Below are 26467 nucleotides of genomic sequence, written 5' to 3'. Positions count from 1 at the left end.
CTTTTTTGTTTTTAGAAATATCAAGGAAAACAGAAAAACAAAATATAGGGCTGGTAGCTCAATTTTTTTCCAAGTGACAAGCCTACATCATATTTCTTTAAATGGAACACTCCGTATGTTATATGTCTGTTTAATAGAATATCTTATTCCGATTACAATGATGTAACGTACGCGAATTTTTTATATAATCTCAAAGAGTCCAGCGACAACAACAATAATAATTTACACATCAAAGTAGGACAAAAACACTAAAAATGACAAAACACGCTAAGGTAAAAACTTCTTTAACTATTCTAAATACTGTATGTGACCACCATTTTCCTGAACACATTTCGCATACACATTGTTAAAATGGGTTTTCGCGAATTTAGCATCCGTAAAAGGCGTGATATGCTTCAAGTATATTTTTTGAATAATAACAGTGTAACGGCAGCTCTTCGTCAGTATATTAGACTTTGTCCAGAGCGCCGAGTTCCTTCAAAACGTGTATTTCCAAATGCTAAAAAGTTATGCCGGAATCATAATGTTTTAAATGAAGAAAATAAGGCAAACATATTCGGATTCTATGAAGCACATTCAGTTTCCTCTATTACTAGAGTATATGAAGGGACAGGTATTTCTCTGGGATCAAACCACTCAGTTTTGGAGGGATATATGAATATAATGATTTAAATTTCTTAAAACTCAAAAACTAAGCGCAGAACAATGTCAAAGGAGGATGCAGTTTTGTTTGGTTTTTTTTTAAATAGACATATGGAGAACAAAAATTTTTTGAAAAACATTTTTTGGACTGACGAAAGTTCGTTCACTACAAGAAAGGGTTGTAATAGACAAAATACGCGATAATAGTCTTTAAATAGTCTTAGACAAATACACGAAATGAAAACCCTGGGGTACCAATCAATTGATGTATATTATGCAGTCATAGATGGACATACCTTGGCTCCGATATTTATGGATCAAAAGTTAAACTGAAGCTCATTATTTGCAATCTTAGAGCACCAAATAAAACAATATGTGAAGATTGACCCCTTAATATATCAACACTGATTATATGACAGTAAGACGGTGCCGCTCCTCCCAATGTTGTGCAAGTTAAAAATTTTCTTAACATGGAATATCCCAGAAGTTGGATAGGGAACGGCGAAACTGTGGATTGGCCAGCCAACTGCCCCGATTTTACTTTAACGGAACTTTTCTTTTGGGGACACAAAAAATCACTTACACAGAACTCCTTGTAATAATGCCTTGGAACTTCGCCAAAGGATCTCAGAGGCAATCATTCAGTTAAGAGGCAATCCGGAAACGTTACTAAATGGAAGCCATCATACAATTAGAGTGTATGAGAAATGTGTTCAGGAAAATGGTGGTCACATACAGTATTTAAAATAGTTAAAGAAGTTTTTACCTTAGCGTGTCTTGTCAATTTTATTGTTGTTGTCGCTGGACTCTTTGAAATTATATAAAAATTTCCTATTTTTGCCGATTTATCAAAAATGGGTCGACTAAAATATAAAGTGTGTTACATCATTGTAATCGGAATAAGATATTCTACTAATCACGTCTATCATATACAGAGTGTTCCATTAAAAAAAATATGAAGTAGGCTGATAGTGTTTTGTTTTATACGTCACTTGGAAAAAAACTTGACTACTAATCCTACATCTTGTTTTTTTTTTGTTTACCTTGATATCTCTAAAAACAAAAAAGTTTAAATGTTATCAAGATAAATTGAACGCACGGTGCGTTGTTTTTACATCTGGCTCCGAACTGAAGCTATTCTAAATTGTGAGAACAAATCAGTACTGCAGTCTCTGATAGTGAGTGTTAAAAGCTAGATTATTGTTTTTCATCCAGTCGATCAAATCATTTATTTGCTTGCACTGCACACCACGCCAGCAATCCACAAGTCATCAAACGCTGACGTTACATTAGTTTCATGTATGTGTTATCAACCATGGAGCTTAAGTACAACAATTCTTCTTTAGCATTTCTAAGATACACTTTCGTGCGTAGAATGTCCATAATAAAGTCCACATAGAAGCTCAAGGTACCAGCAACTTAAATCTAGAAGTACCGACGCTGGAGTTTTATCCCACAGTAATAAACGATTCGATAGCACGCAAGAAATGTCCAACCAATTATCAGTTTAAAGTATCAACGATAAACCATCGACGAGTACACAACTGGTTAAATAGTTCATAATATTTACAAGGATGTTCGAAAGTAAACCCGTTTCAAAATTACATATTCAAATGGACTTAGTCTTAAGGCGCCTGAAGTGCGGAACTAGTTGAAATTTATGGCCTTACTTAGAATAAAGATGTCGGTAGGCTCTTAATTAAAGCATAAATTACAGTCTGACGTATATATAAGCATTTTATCTGGTGTTCTTTAGTCGTCACGGCAAGGGTGAATTTCCTCGAGGGCCGTTGAAAGTGGAAGAGGAAACTAGACGAATTTGTGTTTGACATGCAAGATTTTAACCAGAGCATAAGTTTAGGCAAACATAAATTTCGCGAAGTATGTTTACGGGAATATTTACTTTGTGGTTATATGAGTTTAGAAAAGATTTCATTGCTCATCGTTAAACGATCGTATTCGAGACCATAATGGAAGTTTTGGAAAACATTTAATGTCGAAGTCTTTCTATATAAGGTTCACAATTGCTAGTAGCATGTCAAACCAAAATCGTTTAAACTGCATTGAGACAGCTTCCACTTTCGAGAAACACTTTTAACAAAAATAAGCAGTTAAAAGAGCCAGCTGAGGGAGAAAGATATTCTTCAAACCTCCACTGTTACTCATTTGGCTCAGACAGATTGATTGATAACAATGGTCGTTGAGTAATTAAATCAAATAAAAACAAGTTCTAAGTTGAAGTAACTGTGTCACCTACAATGCTTTGTAAGCAACTGTAGAATCACAGAAATCATTTTATATATTTGCGTTGCATTGCGTCTAATAAAAACTTTTAGTTGTAAAAATTGCAAACACTAACTAACAAAAACATTAAACTTTCGATATAACCTGACCGTCTCCCGTGCTAACCCTTTTCCGTTTTTGTCAGTCTCGTTCATTAGCAAGATCTGTAAATTCAGCTTCCTAGATCTGAGTGTTAATAACATTAATAAACATAAGTTTGACTATTGTTTATATCGCACCTAGGCTCCGTCTCCCAACCGCAGACCGACGAAGTTTCATTTTAACATGTCTGCGCTAAATATTGTTCTAATATTGACGAGATATGATGCGCTGTTTGATGGAGCGTTGAGGCTATAAACTCCTCGCGTTAAGGATTATGAAAGGTGTCGAAGATGGAATCAGGACTACGAAATGGCCGATATACTATTGTCCTGAATGCGTAGACATTTTCTGGAAATTTTGAAAGTTTTCGCATATAAGGTTCAATATTTGAAAAGCCGACTAGCATTTTCGGAATCGATATAGCTAGTGTTTTTTTGTCATACTAAATCAAATGGTAGTTGGTGGTTCATACTCAGAAAATAAATTATAAATAAAATACAATCTCTGGAAATTCCTCCTTTTGCAAGAAGAACCACACACCAAAAACTAAATAGACAAATTTCATTTAATAATTTTTATTTTTCCATTAAAAACGCTGACATTGTATAATTTTTTGTTTCCAAATTATTTTTTATTTTTAAGAAAAAATTTTGGTGCCACTTTTGCTGTAGACTCTCAAATTGTGGATTTGAAATTTAATCATTAAACAATTTTGTTCCCAACCTTAAACGGGAACACGCAAATGCAATAAATTGACTTCAATGACACAATCGATTTGCATGCACTGCAGATATTTCTTGTTTTGATCCGATGTCTTACATTCGTACGGGAATTTTGCAGGGACGTGTGTTATTTTGGAAGGGTTAGGAGACTCGCTTCGATATAGAGAGATCTCCGACGTGAGTCGGAAGTTGATACAAAACAAGTTTCAATAAAAAATATGTGCGTACAGGGTGACCCCAAATCCCGGTTTTGGGACGTTAAAATTTTGAATATTTCCCTTCACTATTATTTCACTGAACGAGCAGATGTGTTATGATGTGTATTAATAAAAATTATTCCAATCGTAATAACAATATTCGGTTGTCTAAACTATTCCACGTACGGTTTATTCGTAACTAGGATATTAAGTCGTACTTTTACTGGCTTATTCAAAGTGAATACCAAAAGTTGCAAAAAAGTTACTGACGTACATCTCTTTGACAATATTAACGGAACGATACTAGCCTCCACAATTGCAAAAAATTTAATGAAATCGGGATGGAAATATTAGACATATTCTAAAAAAACCCCTTTTGTTAAATGTTTAGCCATTAATTTCTTGAAGCATTTCCAGATCTGAAACACTCTGTATAAAAGGCGCAACTACCCAAAAGTTTTGTAGCTACGTTCGGTTATATAGGTAAATAAATTTACTAGATAGTAATGGCAAAGGTTAAGATATGGATTGCGGCTTATCAATATGTGCACAGACATGCATATGCAATAATATATTAATTCATACATATGGTTCTGAGAACTGGCGACCGGTGTAGACTAAATGATGCATTCGTTCCGATTCAAGGTTGTTGGAAGCGGCAAATCCTTAAAACGGCTGTTTATCCAATTTGAATAAATTTTAATAATAATTAGCGAATCTAAGCGTGACCGTTCGTTTTGGATAACACCAATCGCTATTGACTGTTTGTTTCCAATAGGATTTTCATTTCGATTCTTCCATCATCATTCAGGAGGAAAACAAGGAACGTACATCGATCCCCGGTTTTGCTGCATCCATTTATTTTCCCATTATGTGTTTCTGAATCCTAACCCACTTTTCGTTGGGGGAAGGGAGGTCGTTTCGCCACGGCGCACCATATAATGTCTTTTCGCGACGTCTACGTCTAGGAAAAGGAAAATATCGTGGCAATATATTCGACTTCCCTCAAAATGCCACCACGGCAATTTCATAAATTGCTTACGGCAAAATAAAATGTTCAAGGCGTGTGTGTGTGTGCGCGCGCGCGCCATACACATCATAAAAGGGTTTTAAAATTGCCATATGTTTGGTTCAAGCCGGGAATATTAAAATTTTTATATTCGCCTGACCGGGTATTCAAGTTTTATGATATATTACTTATGGATTTGTTAGTTGGAGGGGACCGAAGTCCCGCAAATGTTTCATTAAAGCGGTTGAAAATATCGCTGAGCATTTCAAGATTTGTTGTCTAAAGATATTATATATTATAGATATAGATATGTCCGATGAAAAACAAGTTTAATTAAATACTACTATCGGGCAGTCGTTGGAATCAGTTCGCGTTTGCATTGAGGTTCTGGTGATTGCGCCATAATTTTCTATGATTATACGCCCCAGTTTACAAAGTTTTATTTTTAACAGTTATCAAGTACTGTTTTTTTTTGGCTCTCAAGGACATCGAAAATTTATTTTTCTTACTTCGCTTCTTGTTTTGAGGTTAATTAATCAGGACTTTCCAAAAACCCCTTCTGTAGACTTTCAACAACGATGCAAAGTACCTATCCAAATTTTTTCAAAATGGCTCTGAAGTAGTACTTGCGGTTAAGCAAATCTTCAACCCAAAGTGCTTCTCAAAAGTCATATGTCAAATCCTCTATAAAAAATAGATAATAAAATATTTTAAATAAGTTTCATGTTTGCTCTGATGCCAAATTCAACTAGTTTACTAGTTCAGTTAATATTATTGGAGTGGATTGGTTTTTGGCCTAAAAATTTACTGTTTTGATATGATTCGAAGACAAGTTCTATTTTTAGATTCGTTGTAACTTGTCAGATTTAAAATGAAGAAATTGCCACAACTCCCATCAATTTTACATGCCGTTTAAAGCAAAAAGAGTCGTGTGCTACTAATTTTCAAAATCAAAATTAATTTGTGACCACATAAAAGTGAACCTCTGTTAATCTAATTTTAATTTATGGCCAATATTTTAACCACTGGGAGAACATTTATATATATATATAAACTTTGGATAAATCTTCTAACAACTCTTTTGACGATAGAGTAGGGGTTTCTGTGTTTCAAAGACCGTAACAGTTTATTACCGGGAGTAAACAATGTAAAATGTAAGTTAATTCATTTAAATCCTACTATTTATTAGTTAAATAACAAAAAAATCACAACGCATTTGTTCTTCATGATCACTCGATATGACTATTTTCTCCTTGAAAATTAAATATCTATTATTATTGAGCGATATTGCAAATTTATTTTTAGAATCATCTCTTTTGTTAGCTTTGGTAACTTATTTACGATATTTGGCAAATGGCGTCCACTACTGGAGCAGATGAAATATTCGGTCCTATTAAAAAATTAAAATAACTTGTATATTATTCATTTTTCGATTTTGCCCGATTAACTTTAATTTTTAATCACTCGTTACGGCCCTGCGTTAACGGACCCATTTTGGCAAGGGCATTTTGCCGTGAAATATGTTCGGATCCTATCGGTTTTTGTTCACGCAATATTCCCGATTGCCATTAATTAATGAGCGCTCTTGTGTGTATGTTTGTGTGTGTGTATGTTTATGAATAACGTTAAATTAGAATCGCATTCGGTTTAACAGAGAATTTTTCTTTTTTTTTGTGGTTAAATTAACATGAAAATATATTTTAAACTGCCGAGATAATTGAATTAATGGCAAACAATTATTGTGCTTGTTTCAGATGTTTTTGTTTCGCCGCTGTATCGAAACCACCCCGTTATGCGCAATGGTGAGTAATTTTGTCTATTTGTATTAGCTCACTCACAAGTTCTATTTTAATCACCCGAATTTATAAGTACAGCGATTGGGACTTTTATTATATTATCAACATGTACGTAATATAACAATTTTTAATTTTAATTAATTTAGAACAAACTAATCGTTTTTGAGTAGCTTTGGTTAGTTGACAGTTGACACTTTTAGCGTTTGGAAAAAACCCTAGTGTTGCTGTGCATATACAATGCAAGAATCTAAATTTTCCAAAGCTTTTGATATCCCAACTTTAAAAAATATTGATCGTTTGAATAAATTTCTATAAGTTATAAATTTCTATAAGCTTGCTAACAAAAGCAAATACTCAGTGTAAACTTCTTATATACGAGTACAAAGTTTTCTTTCAAGTAATCTAAAAAAAAGAACTCTCATTAAATTGAACTTTAGTTGAATTTAATTTTTAATTATTGAAATGAAAACTGATCCAATATGAAAACTTCTTTTGACTCCCATTCTTAAAAGATAACATAACAGGACTTCTAGAAATCTCAGGGAAATATTTTCTTGATGTATTCTTCAGGCATTTTTTCATATAGTTTGTATAAAAGTACACGAGTATATTCGCAACGGTATATTCAGAATTTCTCGTCCGCAATTGATTGGCAATAATGATTTGTTCCCGGTTCACTGCGTAGACAGGGAAGTGTAGGTTTAAAGACAAAAAAACACTCGACTGGCGTCCGTCTAGATGGAGGCACCACTGCCCACATTTCGCCGAATATTTAAATGGTTTTCTTGCTTTTGCGTTTTATATTCATAGATATGGTTGGTAGCTGGGAAACGAAGTTGTTTATTTCAATACATATTTATGTTATTCAAATTAAATCTGGTGAACAAGCGGTCGCGGACAAGTAGATATAGGTGTGAAATCTTCTGGGAGCACAACGATGCCGTCCATTGCATAAGAATACAAGAAACGCTTGACTGTTGATTTCCTCGGAAGTAGACTGACAAAAACCAAGAACTCCATCCAATTCCTGAGCAGAAAATTAACAGGTTTAATTAGACGCGAAAGAGCGTCTTAAAAGTTGTTTACTGGGGAATATTTCAGAAAAATCCGTAGCCGTTCTCTAAACGGGGCATTATAATTTTAAAACTCTGAAATTGCCGCGCATATTTTAATAAAATAAAGTTACTTTAAGCGTACCTGAGAGAAAAACTTAAGCGAATTCGGTTAATTCTGGGAATTGTTTAAGTTTAAAATAATTTGCGCGATTATTTCGAAATTCTTGGCTCTTTTAGTTGTTCGTTTATATTCTAGTAGCGTCTTAATGCAATAATAGGTTCGGACTGCGAGGCAGTATTAATTTTACAACTAAAAACTTAATTTTACTTTAAGCCTTTCTCGGAATTTATTTCGCTATTTCCGACATAACTTCAAATCGTATTTTTGAGTTTATGACTACATAGTATTTTGCAATTTTTATTGTAAAACGCGTTAAAAATTATGTATATATTAACAACCAAATAAAATCCCCTATAAGCGGAAACCACAGTCTTTCTCTTGAGACGATGTTATATCTACATTTTAGAAATGCTCCCCTTTTCGACATATCAAGGGATGCGCTTGAAACATGTCTATGTTGTCAACTCAAGGCAGTTTAAATATAATTTGTGAATTTGAATTCGGAATAAGTTTTGGGTATTACTCATATCGCAAAAAATTTTTAGAACGAATCATGGTGGGTAAAACAACCTGTTGCCTCTTACATGACGTCTCTAGATTATCGCTCTTCCCACCTCCATGATCACACGATGATGGCACACGTTCATCTTCTGCATTTCCCTTAAAAGAAGTCACTGGTTAACAAAAGCAAAACTTTAACAATCTTTTATGGTCTGAGAGAAAACGAAAAACGGGTTTTCTTTCTTTAGTGTCTATTTCCCGCTTCCTATTACATGTAGCTTTCCATTAAACAAACACTTTCCCCCACGACATTTTTCGCGGTGAACTCCAGTCAAGAAGAAATGAACAAAAAAAGCAATCGTCTCGATACTTGAGCACGCAATGGAGGTTGTTGATCTTATAGCCCGCGGCATTAAAGAAAGTTCTTTCCGAATCACCAATATCGGTTTTATTTTTTATACGTCTGGCCGTTTTTTTTTTTCGTCTCGACGCTAGAATTCCCAGCCTACATAACCCAAAACATTACTTACTTCTTACTTACTAAACTTTCTCTCTTGTCACGCATATCTCTGACATTTAGATAATATCTGACTCAAAACGATCATCTCTGCATATCGTTGTCTACTTTTACGTGGTAAGTCGGGATTGCCAAACGCTACGCCACTGTCGAAATGTACGCCGTAAAGTAAAATGTACCTATGCGTGACGGTTCTTTATTCACGCACGTGTTACGTATGTTCTTTGTGCACACCACGCTTCGGGGTACGCTTTAAAAGAGAGCAGGATCCTAAAAATAATATGACGAGCGATTTCCTGACTATTCTAGGCGCCGAACCCTTTGGACGGCGAAAATACGCATTTTTTATGACAAAGTGCAATGCATTAGTTTCTAGTACCTATTTATCACCTTGTCTTCTGAATTAAGACAGATGCTGGAATCAACTTCTTAGGTAGCCAACCAACTCCTTCTGCTAATGAAACTAGCAGCTAACCGTTGTAACCTATTGTAAATTGGTATGAATCAAATTGGCATCTCGAACAGTAACAAAAACACAGAAGCCTTAAAACGCTAGCGACGCCGTGAAAAAATTTAAATAAAAGACATAGACGGTTCCTAATCGACTAACAAAGGAAAAGTTTCTTCTTGTGCTTCTTTAGTGACAACCGTCCACTAAGTTTTATACTCACCTCCAAAAATGCTAACTTATTACCATAAATATAAAATATAGGATGGATATGGATCATTTATATAAGTATAGAGAGGGAAGGTGGCTGAGTGTTTTACCTGCTTCCACTCGTATATTAACCATTTACCTGCCAGTGTTCTACCTTTGTTTATTATGTCCTGGTGTCGTACACTCGACAGAGATAGCACCCATTTTGTAGTTTCCACTTCAAAACCGGGTCGTATTTTTGAAAAACTGTTGCCGAAACTCGCAAGGACTTAGTGAAAGTGTACCAAAAAGAAAAGAAGAAAATTGTCAGAAATGTGAGTTGTTAAAAATTGTCAAAAAAGTGAGGCAAGGCACGATGATGCTGCAGCAGTATCTGTTTGGAAGACAGCTCTCCAGACAGTTACTGTTGAAAATTGGATGTTGTATAAAACATACAGAAAATATAATAAAATAATACTGGGAAAAAGAGAATACACTACATTAGAAAAAACTTGGTATAACGGCACGGCACGCCATTGTGTAGTTCCAATTTTGGCTCTGATGATGATGATGTATCAAATACAAACTAAATATGATTTACTTGTATATTTACTCTCGTCAAATTATACGGTCTGAAATTTTTATTTTCCTATTTTTTTAATATTGTTTTAATTTTTATTACATGGACAGATTTTTCGGACAATGATTTATTATACAAATTTTCATAAAATTTTTATGTAGATTTTTGCCAAGTACAACTGATTCCATCTCTGTTACTTCCAAGTAATGTAATCGTGATCGTTAATGACGGCTGTCTTGCATTGATCAGATAGACTTTTCGGACAGAACAACATTTGTTGAAGTATAAGTGGAAGCAAGATGAACAATCTATTTTGTTCTGTCTAGCATTTTATTATTTTCTATGCCATCACAAATCGTACCGACTATAGTTAATACCTGCAGGTTGACCGCATAATGCTACAGCAGCAGTAACTATTAGAAGTAAGTGTTTTATTCCAACAATTTCATTTTCTACACCATCGAACTCTGCAAGGAGTGCATAAATTATGTTACATTGTTAAATTTGAAGAAAATATTACTGTAGTTAAGTGCTCACACACTGCTGCGCTTTGAATCATACTATTCATTTTCTGCAGCAGATGCAGTGCTTTATAGTTATGGTCTATTCATAGATATAAGGAAGTGACCAATTGCTTTTGAATGGGATTATCCAAGGGTGGTCAATTTTATACCTACCTGTGTTTAATGTTCTTTGGTTTGGTATACTACTTAGTTTAAGTTTATTAGTAATCATTCTTATTTCGTTTGTAATATAGCGTGTGTTGAATCGTGTGCGAATTATACAAAATATGTGCGAGTCTAGTGTATCTCAGAAGATGCTCCCGCTCAAATGTAGAAAACACTATTCTATTAAGACTAAGGAAGTTATAAACAATGTTTTTTTTTTTAATACTACGGTACGGTCGACAGCAAAAAATTAACATAAAACTCGGACGTCTATTCGTCTTAAACTAACCGAACGCGAGTTACGACGCGCAATTCGAACAATGCGTCCAATTTTTCGGGAAAAAATTCGGTGGAAATTATTTGATTTTCCCGTCGCAACGTCAGTCAACAATCGCAACTTGACATGTTTGATTTTTCGGCGGGCAATAAACAACCGCGAATTTTTGAATATTGCCGTGAAAAAAAAAACAAATTGCACATTCAATTCGTCGATTCGGACGCAACTGCCAAAAAAACGTTTTGATTTATACGTCAGCGCGTCGACCCAAACAAACATTTGATGTGTAGAAAAAGTTTGGATACTTTCATTTGAGGCATCCCAATGTGAATACGCTGAAAGCGCAAGTCGATGTTGTACAGTATACCACAGGATGACGCACTAAGAAATTCTTAGATCGGCCGCTGGTGGCAAGGGAAGAGGTGTTAGGCATAATCTTCTTCAAATTTCTCGTCTCGTTTACTCTACTCTATGTGTTACGTTATAAATAATAATAACATGCGTTTGACACTAGACGCTGTCTTCTTCTTCTTCCAGTGCCTTCTCCCTTTCATTGGAGGTTGGCGACCACTACTCCAAACGCTTCTCTATTCCTCGCAACATGAAACAATTCCCCCACATTCAACCCTGTCCAGTCCCTGACATTTCTTAGCCAGGATTTCTTTTTTCTTCCGATACCCCTTCTTCCATCTAGTCTTCCCTGCATAATAGTTTGTAGTAGACGGTATTTATCATTTCTTAAGATGTGCCCCAGATATGCGGTTATTAATTTTCTACCGCGGCCAGTTCTTCGTAAGACCTCTTCGTTTGAAATTCTATCCGTCCAGGGAATTTTTAGTACCCTTCTATACAGCCACATCTCGAAGGCTTCCAGTTTTTTGATGATTTGTGCTTTTAGTGTCCAGGTTCTACCCCATATAATAATTGTGACCATATATAGCATTCGACGGACCTCAATCGCAAACTGAGACACAAGTTTTTATTACAGAGTATCTTCCTGTAACCAAGAAATGATTGCCTTGCTATTTCGATTCTGACCTTTATTTCTTGATCTTGATCTAGGCCAGAGGTGATGTACGCTCCCAAATATTTGTATTTTTCGACTTGTTCAACAGCTCGTTCTTCTATGTATAACTGATGTTGCCTGGCCGGGTTCTTTGAGACAACCATAAATTTAGTTTTTTCTATGTTAATTGTGAGCCCCATTGCACGACTTTCGTTGTAAACTCTATCCACCAGCAATTGTAGGTCTTCGAGAGACTCAGCCATGACTACCGTATCGTCCGCAAATCGTATATTGTTGATAATTTCTCCTCCAATCCTAACTCCTTCTTCTCTGTCCGTAAGAGCCTTTTGAAAGATTACCTGAGAGTATAAATTAAAGAGTGCCGGTGAGAGTACACATCCCTGTCTAACGCCTCGCTGGATTCGTACCTCATCCGTCTCCAAATTGTTGACTATTACTGTGGCTGTCTGGTGCCAATATATGCTTTTAATTATGTTTATATCATTTTGGTCTAGTTGGATGTTCTTCAGTTCATTTATTAATTTCATGTGTTGCACCTTATAGAACGCTTTTTGGTAATCTATAAAACACTTTTGTTGTATTCTCGGCTCTCGGAGAAGTACTGTCATTGCAAACAACGCTTCTCTTGTCCCCATTCCAACTCTAAAGCCAAATTGCGAGTTGTCCAGCTGTTCTTCGCATTTTTAATAAATTCTGTTCTGGACAATCTTCAGCAAGACTTTCAAGGGGTGGCACATGAGGCTGATAAGTCTGTAATCATGGCCTGACATGGGTTGTTCTTTTTAGGTAATGGAACAAAAGTTGATTTTAGTCATTCTGTTGGGATGTTTCCGGAATTGTACACATCATTAAAAATTTGTGTTAGCCTGATTATGTTCTCTTCATCGAGTGCTTTCAGGAGTTCGATTGGCATCCTGTCATGGCCTGCGGCTTTTTTATTATTACTGTTTTTTAGAGCATACTTCAGTTCGGAAGGAAGTATTTCCAGGCAGTCGTTTCGCTGGTTTGTTGTTGTTATTTCTATGTTGTCTCGGTCGTCATGGAATAGTTGTCTAATGTAATTCTCCCAGTAGTGTTTTATTTCCTCATCGTCTAATATTATATGACCTTGCTCATTCCTTGTTATGCAAGATGTGTTATTCCTAGTTTTCCTAGATAGTTCTTTTAGTTTCCTGTGAAAATTATATGTGTCATGTTTGGTCTGAAGTTCTTCCAATTCGTGGCACTCGCGTGTCAGCCAATCTTTTTTAGCTCTCTTGATGTCGCGTTTTATTTGTCTATTTATGTTGTTATATCTTTATCTGTCTTTATTCTTATGCTTCCTTCTATCTTCCATAAGTATAAGAATTTCGGGGGTCATCCATACTTTTCTTGGTTTCACTGGGATGTTTCCGAGGACTTCTTCCCCAGCTTTTAATATTGCATTTTTCATATCGGTCCAGTTACTCCCTCCGTGTAGTGTTTCATGGAGGTTCTTGTTGAATAATTGTTTATATTGTTCGGTTCGAAGTTTTTCTACGTTTAGCTTGAGTTGCGGTTTATATTTACTTTGCTTCTTTAGGCGGAATTTTATATTGGCCAGCAAAAGGTTATGGTCTGTGTTGCCGTCTGCGCTTGGATATGTTTTTACACTTTGTATTCCATTTCTAAAACGTTTATTAATCATTATAAAGTCGATCTGATTTCTTATTCGTCTAAGATCATTATCGCCCGGCGCCGTCCAAGTATACAATCTTGTAGGGTGTAGCTTATAGAATGTATTTGTGACTGTTAGGTTTTTCTCCTGACAATACTCCACCAATCTGTCTCCACGTTCATTTCTCGCACCCAATCCGAAATTACCAACACAGTCTTAAACCTTATCATTTCCAATCTTTGCATTGAAGTCGCCCATTATAATGAGCACTTCCTCTTTCTTAATATTTATTGTTAGTTCTTCTAGATCTGAGTAGAACTTTTCTATGTCCGCTTCGCTACTCCCACTTGTAGGCGCGTAGATCTGTACCAGATTTATATTTAAGGGATGTGCTCTAATTTGTAGTAGCATCATGCGGTTGTTATAGGGGATGAAATTTATCAGTGAGTGTCTTAGTTCTTTCCTTAGGATTATGCCGACTCCATTACTGTGATCACCATTGTCTGCACCAGAATAGTAGAGGATTGCTTCATCTTCATAGCAAATGCCTGAGCCAGGCCAGCGTACTTCCGATAGTCCCAGTATCTGTATCTGTAGTCTTTGCATTTCTCCTATTGTTGTTGCAAGCTTTCCGGTCTGAAACAGGGTTCTAATATTCCATGTTGCGATACGCTTTAATGCAGTTTTTGACTTCCACCCGGGGATTCTTCGCACCCCTGTCCCATCTAAGGGACGCCGGGGACTCGGGGCCGTTTCTTGACTAGTACTTATATCCGTAGTGGCTATTCTTGAGAACATAATGCAGTGGTTTTTCCTTGCCTTCTGCATCGCAGTTTAATATCCGATACTGTCGATTATTTGACAGTCGCACATTAATATCCAGTAGCAAACGGTACCGAAGTATCTCTTCGCCGCTTTACCCTGGTGTTGGAGTTGCTGCTGCCCAACTCCAGTCTGCCTTCATTCTACCCCCTGAGGGCTGGGTTGCCACCTACGCCGGATCCACCTTTCTTCTCCGCCTTCACCGCCGGTGTGGTCTTCGCCCGTATCCCCGGGCAAGGGGACAGCGTTATACCCCGCTATACTGGGTCCCCAGCAGAACTTAGCCACCGACTCATACGTGTGTCGGGCCCACCCCCGCGACGTGGACGCGCCTGCTGAGAGTTGCCTGAGTGAATTCAGAGAAGACAGCTCTGGTTTTCCTCAGGCCGGGTTAATGCTCATGTATGTATCCATGAGCAAGACGCTGTCTTACAGCTAGCAAACATTGCACGTTGTTTCAAAAATGTCAGATGCAATAGTATTTTTAATTTTAGGTAAAACTAAAGCTTAAAAACTCAGCGAAAACCGCAGCTCTTTTATCAAACTCAATAACCACCTTTATTTTGATTAGGAACATTTTAAGAAAATTCGAAAAATATAAATTATATAATATAAATTAATTTTTATATCTCCGAGCGTTTTTTATCATCTGATTGCTTCCTTATTAGTCGGAGAAGCGATTGATACCATTGCCGCAAAGTTTGAATGCTTTGGCCATTCTCTAATTCCTGCAAGGATATTTGCAGGACGCAAGGCCTAACGATTAAACGTTCTACTGTGGCGGCATAAACTCTTCCAATTACCTCAAAAGTCCAAACAAACTAAACGTTTTCCCATATTTTCTTGGAACAAGAGCTCTGCCGATTAAAAATAAAATAGTATATTTTAGCAAATATCTTCTTTAAGGCTATTATTTCTGTGACTTAAAATAAATATTTTTATTTTTCAACTGACAAATTGTAATATCAACAACAATGTATCTATTAAAAAAATATATATGCACTTTCTTTTATCACATTAAAGGTATATATTACCAATATCGGAAGAAGTAAGAAATATCAGGACGCGGACATTACTTGTAGGTATACAAGGAATAAAGCGGAAAGATTCCCTTTCTTTTATTCCATTTAGTTCGCGCAATTCCTTTGGCGAAATAAAACTAACATCAGTGCATTGTGTAAACGTATTTAACGGCGAAGTTTCTCTTTATATTCCGTTCTCCCTTCGGGATAGACATTTTGTTTCCGAATGTCTGCGGAAACCGGGTCGGAGAGAGAAAAACGTAGGATTTCATTTATCTTTGGTAATTCCAAACGATATCTCTCTGAATTTGCGGCGGTTGTAATTAATTTTAAGGGTATTTTTTTCGCACACGTAGGATGAAATAAATTGCATGCTTTCGAGGACCGAAATAAAAAGTCGCTAGTCTATTGACCGACGGCCCATTCCCTACAGATGAAAAAAAATTGTAAATGTAAGTAAAGCAAACTTTCGGACTGAAAACGAAAGACGAGTTTGTTTCATACGAACTAAAGAACTCTCGAGCTTTTCTAAATGAGCTGCTATGGAATTAAGAAACTAAGGCTTATGGCATATAGAAGATTACACGAAGATCAAAGAAAGACAGCTTCCCAGAAATCTTGGTTTATGAATTCCAAACCAGCCCATTCGCATTTCCATCGGAATCGGCTTATAAAAAGAAGTTTCGCAAATTTTAGATGCCAATTTACAAGAGTTTATTTAAACATTCATATATTCATACATACATTCTCCTTTACTCCGAAGCCAATTTGAATTAACGGCTTGCTTGAACAGGTATTTGATCGAAATGAATGAATTAACTTGGTAAAGTGGAGCTTCGCAACTGTGTACTGATCAGGCGAGCACAAGGTGCCCCTTCAAAATGTCAGGTTTACTAAAAAAACACTGCCATGAGCCATTTAAAGCATTTGCGATACTTCAGCCACGGATTGGTTGCGATCGGATGATAGATATCGATTTCTGATAGAACTGCATTCATATCGCTCATGAGAAGAAGTTTATAAGCACGAACACATTCATGGAGTGAAGTGTGATCCAGTCGTTAAAACTGATAAAAGTGAAAATGGGGTTTTAAATATTTTCCAATCCGTGGCTAAAGTTCCTGGAGTATTTAATAAAACTGACGTTTTATAGTGATATCTTGGGCATACCTGATCACTGTATAATTAGATGTTTTATAGCAGGTAGTATTCGGTAGTAGGTTAGTTTTGGTTAGTTAGGTAGTAGGTAGTAGTTATGTTGCTATAGATTATAGAAGAGTGCATTACGGTTTCAAAATCGGAAGATTTGAGAATTGATCGAAATCAGCTTCGAAAGTTGACTTTGGTTCTTATTTTGGACATACTTATTTTACTTTGGAGCACAGAAAATATATGCCAATTTTTAATTAAAATTTAATTAAAGTGGGTAAATTGGTGTACAATTACAAATCTTCCAACATCTGATTGTGTATTTAGGACAGAGTAAGTCCAAGCTTTTTGACGTGGGCTTTCGTTAGTTGAGGGTCGAATTTCAAATATTCGCTAACCTGTATCGCTTTCGCGTCGCAAAAACAAAAATAAAACGCGGTGAAAATACAACCAGTGTTTTACGTGCGCGCGGATTTATTACCGCTCCGCTATATTTACCCTCATCCCCCGAACACGCGATAAGAAAAGCCATAAATCTCACCGTTTATGTCAAATGTCGAAACCAAAATAGATTTATCTGCTCCATTTCTATAATTTACAATTTTAAGCGCACACCCATTTTTGGTGTACACGGCAAAGCAAGACCAACCATTATGCCAGGCGTAGCGTTTGTTTTGCGATCGACCGTAAATCCCAATTCGCCAAATGACGGATCCAGCGATAGATGGAGAAATTAAAAAAGCGGTTATAGTATAACAAAACCTTATTAATATCAAACTAAGTGTCAGATTTTTCTGAAACTGACAGGCATTAAAATTCCAACAGAAAAACTATCATTCAACTAACAGTGACTTGCTTTACTGCTCGTAATCCTGACTGTAAGACACTATTTCTCAGTCTACTTGGAACAAACCTTCTGAATAACTGAGAGCTAACCGATCTAATCAAACTGGTAAATAAGTAACATGCCGTCCATTTTAAATATAGGATTTTCCCGCATTGAAGTCTTTTTACTTCACTTTTTAACATACCCCTAAACAGTCGAGCAATTCCTCTTTTAATCAGCGTGGAGAAATCCAGTCACAATTACTCAGCGATTTTGCCAAAACTTCTTCGGCAAATGTAACGGATCCATTTATTTCTTATCTATCAAATGCGGACCTTGTTCCGAAACAATAAATAACATTGTAACTAACAGAACGACTGTTCATGGTCAAAATAATTATACTGCTGCGGAGCCTGAAACGAATGATAGGGTCGGGGGTCGGGGCATTTCGGACCCCTAATGAAACACAAAGTGCCGGGGGGGAGAGTTCGTACCCTGCGGCGCGACGTTGAAGGAAAATGGGGTGCACTAACAGTAGTTAGACCAGATGGTTATCCCGTAAAGTGCGTTTACTTCCTAGGGCTTAGATGGTAGGCGACTGACTGCCAGTGGCGTCCGATTAGACTCATTAGCCAGAGATAAACAAGGAAAGGAATAAAATGGTATTGCTTGAATTGTTATTGTGTTTGACAGCTGAGTGTATGTTTTGAAAATTATGGCAGAAAAATTCCTGTAGGTGCTGTTACTGAAATATTCTGCACAAAATAACACAGGAGGTTTAACCGGTAGAGTTGTGAGGTTGATAATAAATAAATAAATACATAAATAGACGCATTTATTATACTAAATAGACTTAAACAGAGACTAAAATAATGCGCTATACATGTTGTGAACTGGCTATCTGCAGCATAGTCCACAGTGAATATATAAGTTTAATTTTAATGTCTCTTAAAAATTGATGTATATAGCAGTGGCTAGTTAAATAGGAAAAAGAATTTTATTGTCGGGATGTTCTGTACTTTGGTATGATCTACCACTGATTACAGTACTACATGGGATCTATCGCAAAACAAGATAATGTGGTGTACTGTTTTTAAAAATATTTTAGATTAGTGTAAGAAACTGATCCTTCGCAATTGCTGCGAGCGAAGCTCTCAGAGATACGACCGAAAGGGTTTGTCTATTTTTTAAATTACGAATTTAAAGATTTCAATGACTTTTTCAATAAGGCTTTTGGTATTTAATAAATAAAGTATCTTTTATGTATTTGCTTATTAAAAATATTTTTTCTATTAACAAGTGTTTTTTGAGGTAGAATCTGCCAGTAAAGTTTAGTAGACTAATTCATTTACATCCTGTATAATAGAAATAACGTAAAATATGCATACGTTACGCCACTGAGCATGAGAAATGACGAATTTTCGCATATGTAAACGTTGATTGAAGTGGCGTGTGTAAATAAATGGGGTGAATTTAAGCGGAAATGTAAAAAATGGTAATAAGACGTTTTTATGTCGGTAGTTAGAAACCCGGAGGGTAGAAAGTGCGTCAGCTGCTATATTACTCTTTTCAAGAAACGTTTTAAGTAGATAATTATACCGAGAAAATAAACTGTGGGGTAAGATGTTGGATGTACCGAAGTTTTTGATATAGTGTTTAACATCAGTACTTCCTCGTCGAGAAGCAAATAAAGTACCTAACGGAGGTTTTAGAACACGTTTTTTTGACCATTTTTCTCATCCACTGTTAGTTACTTGCTGTAAGGTTTTTAATAATTCTTGCCGGATTTATTTATAAACTGACTCACTATTCCTCAAAGGCATTTCTGAAGGGCCAGGTAAGGTAATATTGATGTTGGAATAACAATGCTCAGTATGAAAAATCTCCATTATACGTTTTTTCGAATTGAGCATCAAAAGTTCTATAAAGTTCTGAAAAAATTCTACTATTGAAAACTGCTCATATGGATCTACTAGGACGGAGGGATCTACTTGTTAAGAATGAAGCCTGGAGCTAGGCTGGTGATGGTTATGCAATGCCTTGAGATACGCCAGAACATACCGGACGAACTGAACTTCAACTTTGTATCTTTTCTCATCCGAATTGAAACAAGTCAAGAACTTCAAAATCCAAGCAAATATATCTGAATTAGAATCTGAGAGAGCCAGCTGAAAGAGCGACTGTTCTAAATCAGTTAATTTGTATAATTTGCTGTACAGAGTTAAATTTGCTGAAATGGAAGTTGAAATAAATAAATTATGCTTTTGTTCAGTTTGAAAACAAAATTTTATAGTTTTGGGCTTAGATCGATGGGCGTTACGCTGGAACTCGAAATAAACATAGAATAGTGTGGGTGAACTTTCACGATTCTGTATTTGTTAGGAATGTTAACTGAACTGAATCCGATATTTTTAGAAAGTTCACATCTACTGACAACATGTTACATGATACAATAATTTTCCTTCAACTTTCTAATCTCATAAATTTGTCCGGTTTAATTGGTTGTCTATAGACTTTTTAACATTAATATTCCACTTCCAACGAAAGCATAGTCTGGCAAAAAGATATCCATTAAGGTTAGCGAAAATCTTAGTTTGGTGAAAAAGAACACTAATGTGAAAGAGACCAATCTCCTTTCGCGACTCATTCATTTGTCTGCGGGACATAACTTTTCTCGGACTAAAAATATCATGACTTTACGTGAGTCTAAAATAGTAAAAAACTTGATCTTCTGGAGAAATTATAAATCACCAAAACCAAAAAAGTCCTGTTCTTCATTGCGTTAATGATACTTTTTACAAAACTTCTGGATTCCTCCTGCGTCGGTTTTTGGTGAGTCGAACTCAAACTTGCTGACGTTTCGCCGATCATCCTGTTGGCTTCTTCAGAGCTTGACTGAAACTGTCAAGCTGTCAAAACTGTCAAGCTCTGAAGAAGTCAACAGGATGATTAGGGAAACGTCAGCAAGTTGGACTGTGGAAGTTTCTTTGAAAAATTGCGTTGTGTTTTTAATTTTTGGTCGACATAGATTTCTATTAATATGAAATACGGTATAACCTTGTTATGAGTTTTTATAGCTTTCCTTTATTGTTTGGTATTTATGCGTTTGAGTTGACGTCTTTGTATGCGCGTCCTAAAATAATTTAAATTATTTTATTCTTTAAAATTTTTCTGACAATTTTTGCGACCTTGTCTTCGGCATGCGTATAAATCTTTTAGTTTTGTAAAACCCTTCGAGGACGGGCGATTTGCTTTGTTTATGGAAGAGTGTGGTTCCTAGTTGCATGTCAGCATAAATTTAAGATAAAGGAAAGTCCCCAAAAAGTGTTTTTTGATAGGCTCTGTTTCGTCTAGATCTTTTGTAGTTGTGAGTATACCTTGGGGCGATAATTACCATCGTGGTTTAACAAATTATCTACAAAGACATAAAATTTACGTAACTCATGAATCGTAAAATGCAAACAGACAAACACTTTCAAATTTAACGGTTCAGAAATGGTATTGGATTTTGGTTCTGGGTTTTATTTACATATAAAACGTCCGGCGAAACAATAAAAACGCAGTCGGGTATTAAATACTTTACCGAATCCCGACAACCGACGTAAACTACCGGCCAATAAACCTCTCGAGATAAAATCTCGATATTGTTCGGTAGCTCCTAAAACTCGAGCTTTACGTCTTCATTTTATGCAGACGCGGAACCGCGATAAGGAGAGACGCTTTTCAAAAATTCATTTTCGTTTCCATTCTCTCGGCGTCGGGACGCAAAAAGGAAACGGCAGATTAGGAAACTTAAACGTGAACTTTTAAATGAGTTCGATGCCAATTTTTCGGAACGTTCACAATAAGAACGCGTATTATGTTTCTTAAAATCGTAGATTTTTGGGGAAAAAATGGAATCTCTCGTGCGAGACCGTGCCCCGTTAAGTTGAATCACCCCGTTTTTATTCGGACGTTTTACGCGAGGTAATTTCCCATGAATACGTGTATGTACTTTGCCTCGCGCTGTCTTTTCGTCATTGCCCACATTACCGCGGTTCGCAGAATTAAAACGTATTACTCATTTAATTTAATGTCGAAAAGTATCCGCGGGAAGTCTTTTGTTTTGCTTATATTCGGTTCAAATGCAACAAAGCGTGATTAAAAATGAGGCAGCTGATTGAAAACTATAAAAGATTTAGAGATATGGTTACCACTGCAGTTAGGCAAGACAAGAAAGCATACTACTCTGTCACATTTAAATTTAGTAACTCTAAAGAAATGTGGTCTATTCTAAGCGAATTAGATCTGTTAACTTCTAACAAATCTAACAAAAGTTTCTGCGTTAAACCGATACCTTTATAAGCTATATAGTATTTTTTTAAGTCATTGCATCAAGCTGAATGCTTATAAAACTACACCGAAAATTTTTGGCAGAAAAGTAGCCAATAATGTATTAAAAATAAAAGGTAAACTTTTCGGGATTATATAAAAAATTTAAGATTTTTGATTGGGTTTATCGCATCTGACACATGACATATCGTGATGTTGTCTATGGTCAATGCCTAAAAACCCATGACAAGTACTGCATACAAAACGATCAAATTCTTGTCTATGCTTGTTCATTGCATTGTCAACAACATGCTTAGTAGTAGATGCTTCGCGGTCTCCATGGGAAGTGCAAGAAGCTCTAATAGGACCCTAAACAACGGACTTCCACAAGGATCTGTACTCGCCCCAACTTTATTTAACCTGTACATATCAGATATGCCACCTACCCAAAGTCAAAAATTCGGGTATGCGGATGATTGGGCAATTGCAACCAGGGACAAGTCAATGAAAACTACCGAGCGCGTACTCACATAGGGCCTTGCGACACTAGGGGAATTCTTTAGGTCGTGGCGACTTAAGCCGAATCCGAACAAGACAGAGGTATGCTGTTTCTACCTAAACACCAAAATGGCTCACAGGCAGCTCCAAGTCTATGCTGACAACCACCTGCTAACACACAACACCACCCCAAAATATCTGGGAGTGACTCTAGACAGAACACTGTCTTTTAAACAACACCTCCAAAATACAGCAGCCAAATTAAGAACTAGGAACAACATAATCCACAAATTATGCGGAACAACATGGGGTTCAAATGCTTCCACACTGCGATGCTCGGCCCTGGGGCTTGTCTACTCAACTGCTGAATACTGTGCGCCAGTGTGGCTGAATAGTGCTCACACAAGACTTGTTGACACACAATTAAACACAACAATGCGGTTAATATCTGGTACAATAAAATCCACTCCGACCCAATGGCTTCCGCTACTAAGTTTTATACCACCTCCAGAACTACGACGGCAAAATGCCTTACTGAAAACCTTTAAGAAGATACAGAACAACCCTAACCTGCCAATCCAGAATGAAATTGCTGATGCCAACCGCAATCGCTTGCGTTCGAGAAACCCGCCAACGAGAACAGCCGAAGAACTGAGGGCAAACGACTTCCAGTTAAACAATCAGTGGAGCAACATACAGAATGAAGCCATCCCAGCTATCAGAGACATGCCCGGTATAAATACTACCCCTCCGGGATTTGGCCTACCACGGAAGGTCTGGTCCACTCTAAACAGAATAAGAACTGGGCATGGAAACTGTGCAGACTTCCGGTATAAATGGGACCAAACCCAAAGTCGCGAATGTGACTGTGGTGCAGAGAGGCAAACAATCCAGCACATTACAACCGAATGTCCTATAAGAAGATACGACAGTGATCCAGAGGAATTCCTGTACGCGACTCCAGCAGCGATTGAATACATCTATAATTTAGATATTAAATTGTGACTTAATTATGTACTGTGTATATTTATGCCATACGCTAAATAAATAAATAAATAAAATGGCATTGTCAAATTTCAACATTTTAGTCATACAAACTTTAGCTTAAAACAAGTGGTTAAATATGCAAAATTGGCGTTTTCTACATTCTGTATCTACCTTTTTTGAAATACAATTGCACGGTATCTGTATAATAGAATCAGCTTATTCACTAACCTACATATTGTTAGAATTAGCGTCCAGTCAACTCAATGGAAATGTTAAAGCGCTCTCATTCTTATTGCTTATATGCTTTCTAGAGGCAATTGTACAAATTTATATTATCAAATCATACTCTTTGAATCGTTTGAGTTCAACTTAATATGAAATATCCATCCATAGAATCATATCTGTTGTATCAAATTTGGTTGATTTTCTGTTATTTTTCCTTTTTTCTATTATTTTTTCTTTTCTGTTTTGAAGCATAATTTGTTTAATCTATTTTTTTTGTATATGAGCTTGTGTCGGACACTAGGTTTAATATAACAGCAGTCAGCATTCCTGCAATGCTAAACTGAACAACGTCTGTATGTCCAAAATGTCATAAATTGTGTATTTACTGATTTCAATGAAGACGTTTATTATTATTACTAATTTATGGCTTATTAAAAGAGGTCAACACATTTGATTACTGACGTAAAGCGGTTTATACCAGCTCCGCAACGAAGAAACAGACTTCTTCTTCAATTACAGTAGAAAAATCAGTAATTTGGACACTGCATTATCGCCTGCTAGATCTTTATGTGTCTCAATTTTTTATGGCTACCAGATGACAGCGGACAAACAGTTATTTCGCTGTTTTGTTTCCTCTAAATATCTTTTGTTCCGCCAATTCAAAGTTGAAGCAACATTAGAAAAATTTAAAAGCTATTTAAGCAAACACAAAATAGGAAAGCTTGAAATCACACGAACACGAACTTAAACGAAAACAATTGTTCCTTTTGTTTCCTTTTAAATAGAGCAGAATCGAAGTAGGTCGTATGCCCAGCTTGCAATTAGCGACGCCAATAGCAACATAAGTCTTTTTCATGATTATTACTGGTAATGTAAAGAAATACGATATTATGTATCGATATTGTTATCGTTTATAGTTTTAATAATATTATTATTAAACCATGGTGCTACCGATATCAAGACAGAATTGGTCTGATTATTTGGTAATCAAACAATATTTTCTGTAACGTTTAAAAAAAATATGTGTGGTCAGAAAGTGGTATTATGTATTTTTTCAGTAGTAGTACATCAAAAAATCAGGTAATTAAATTTAATTTTAAAAAATTGAAAAATATAATTAAAAATTTCTTGTAATAACTGAATCAATAGAGAAAGAATTCCAAAATACTTATTTGTTTTTTATTTCTTTATAATATATATTGCATGAAAATGCTTTATTTATATACTTACTTGTATGTGTTCTGTTTATCTAGTAAGTAACTGGATGAGTTATTACTTATTTATTAATATTATTAATATGCTGTAGATGTAAATTACCAAAAAAAATACATTTTCAAAATTTGTTGTCAAATTGTTAGCAGATATTCTACAGCCCTCCAAAATAGTAAAATACCTCACAACCAGTGCAAACCAGTGCAAAACAGGATAAACTATTAAAATGATTTCTGAAAATAGCCTCTAGCAAACGATCTGCCTTCAAGAAACCACATATGAAAAAAATCTCGATTGCTACTCGCCTCTCCTAAATTAAATGTGCTTCATAAAATTGACATTGGTTACTTTAGATTGCTCCTACATTTTTAGTTTAGAACTCGAGTTCATTGGTTAATAATCAACAAAAACTGTCTAATGACTATGCTCTGTACTCGCAAACTATTTTGGTGTTTGCAATATAGAATTGGAAGTAGTTACGGAAAGGAAATCTATTTAGAAACATCTCAAAAGTGACAAGCTGTCACAAATATATCTAAAAACGTCTAGTACTAGATTTTGACATAAAACAATCATTAACAGTTTGAAAGGGGTGGTCTCCATCGAAATGACACCCAACTTGTCAAAATGGTAGGTATCTCTTTCACGGCAATTTCCGAGACGAGGAGCAGAGGATTCCCAAAGAATTTAAGAAGAATTCCACACAATTCTAAGTATAAAAGGATTTACGGTGTATACACTCCTTCCTCCTTCTTTTCGTATGAGAGGTTTTGACTGCAATGATCTTATATGCATATTTTCGAACCGCTTTAAAGCTCTTTTCTGTAACAAAAATCACAAAAGAGAAGCTATATATCTCGACTTATCTCCACGGACATCAATGAATTTTTATAGGTCTCCACATATATCAATCGATCTTCATCCCGTAGGACATAAGATTTCCACAATGACTACCCCCTCGGTTAAACCTCACCGGATAATTGGTTCGCCCGGAAGTGCAACCCCATTATAAATATTGCGGTTTAAAAAAAAGACCGCTTAGGGCGATTCATCATTGCAGCGGGGCGGCCATCAGCTTTTTTACAAAATGGAAAGCCGTTTAATCCATCTTTTAAAACTAATTTAGTCGTGGCCCGCTCGGATGCCTTTTTTCATTCAAAAACATCCTTCTTTGCCGGCGGAATCCCTTTCGAAAAAGATTATAATTTAACATGACGTGTTTAGGCTGTGGTGTTAAAGCTACGAATGACAGGACGTGATTAATGAGAAAAAATCAATTAGTTTTCCGCGCGAAAAAAAAAAAGAAAGATGGAGGAGACGAAAAAGGCGGCACTCCCGAGCGTGAATATTAACTAATTAACATAACGTTGTTAAAACAGGGCTTCTTTTGTGTGCGAACGCCCGAAAGAAAATTGCGAGGCGTCAGCGGCGCCGAAAAGGAAGTAATTTGTTTTGCGGGAGTCGAGGTATTTGTGTTAATAAGGCTCGATTCGATATCAACCGCAACGCTCGAACATATTGGACTCGTAAAATACGCTACTTTTTATTCGCCATAACAATGCGTTCAGCAAAGTTAACAATAATTATTGTCACTGAACTTGAACTCTTATTTGATTAACAGGTTCTGGTTCGGTTGTTATTCTAA

The 26467-nt window shown here is 36.1% G+C and overlaps 1 protein-coding gene across 1 annotated transcript in view; it reads left to right on the top strand.

Moving 5' to 3' along the window:
- LOC132697088 (insulin-like growth factor-binding protein complex acid labile subunit) overlaps positions 1-26467 on the top strand; it is a 92778-nt gene that overhangs the window by 15887 nt on the left and 50424 nt on the right. Inside the window, exon 2 of the mRNA XM_060662366.1 lies at positions 6710-6757. Within this exon, the coding sequence (XP_060518349.1) occupies positions 6710-6757 (48 nt within the window). The remainder of the gene's footprint in view (positions 1-6709; positions 6758-26467) is intronic.

The sequence above is a fragment of the Cylas formicarius genome, unplaced genomic scaffold (genome assembly GCF_029955315.1).
Source record: "Cylas formicarius isolate icCylForm1 unplaced genomic scaffold, icCylForm1.1 PGA_scaffold_1__22_contigs__length_36826433, whole genome shotgun sequence".
Taxonomy (NCBI): domain Eukaryota; kingdom Metazoa; phylum Arthropoda; class Insecta; order Coleoptera; family Brentidae; genus Cylas; species Cylas formicarius.
This window is presented reverse-complemented; position numbering and strand designations above follow the sequence as displayed.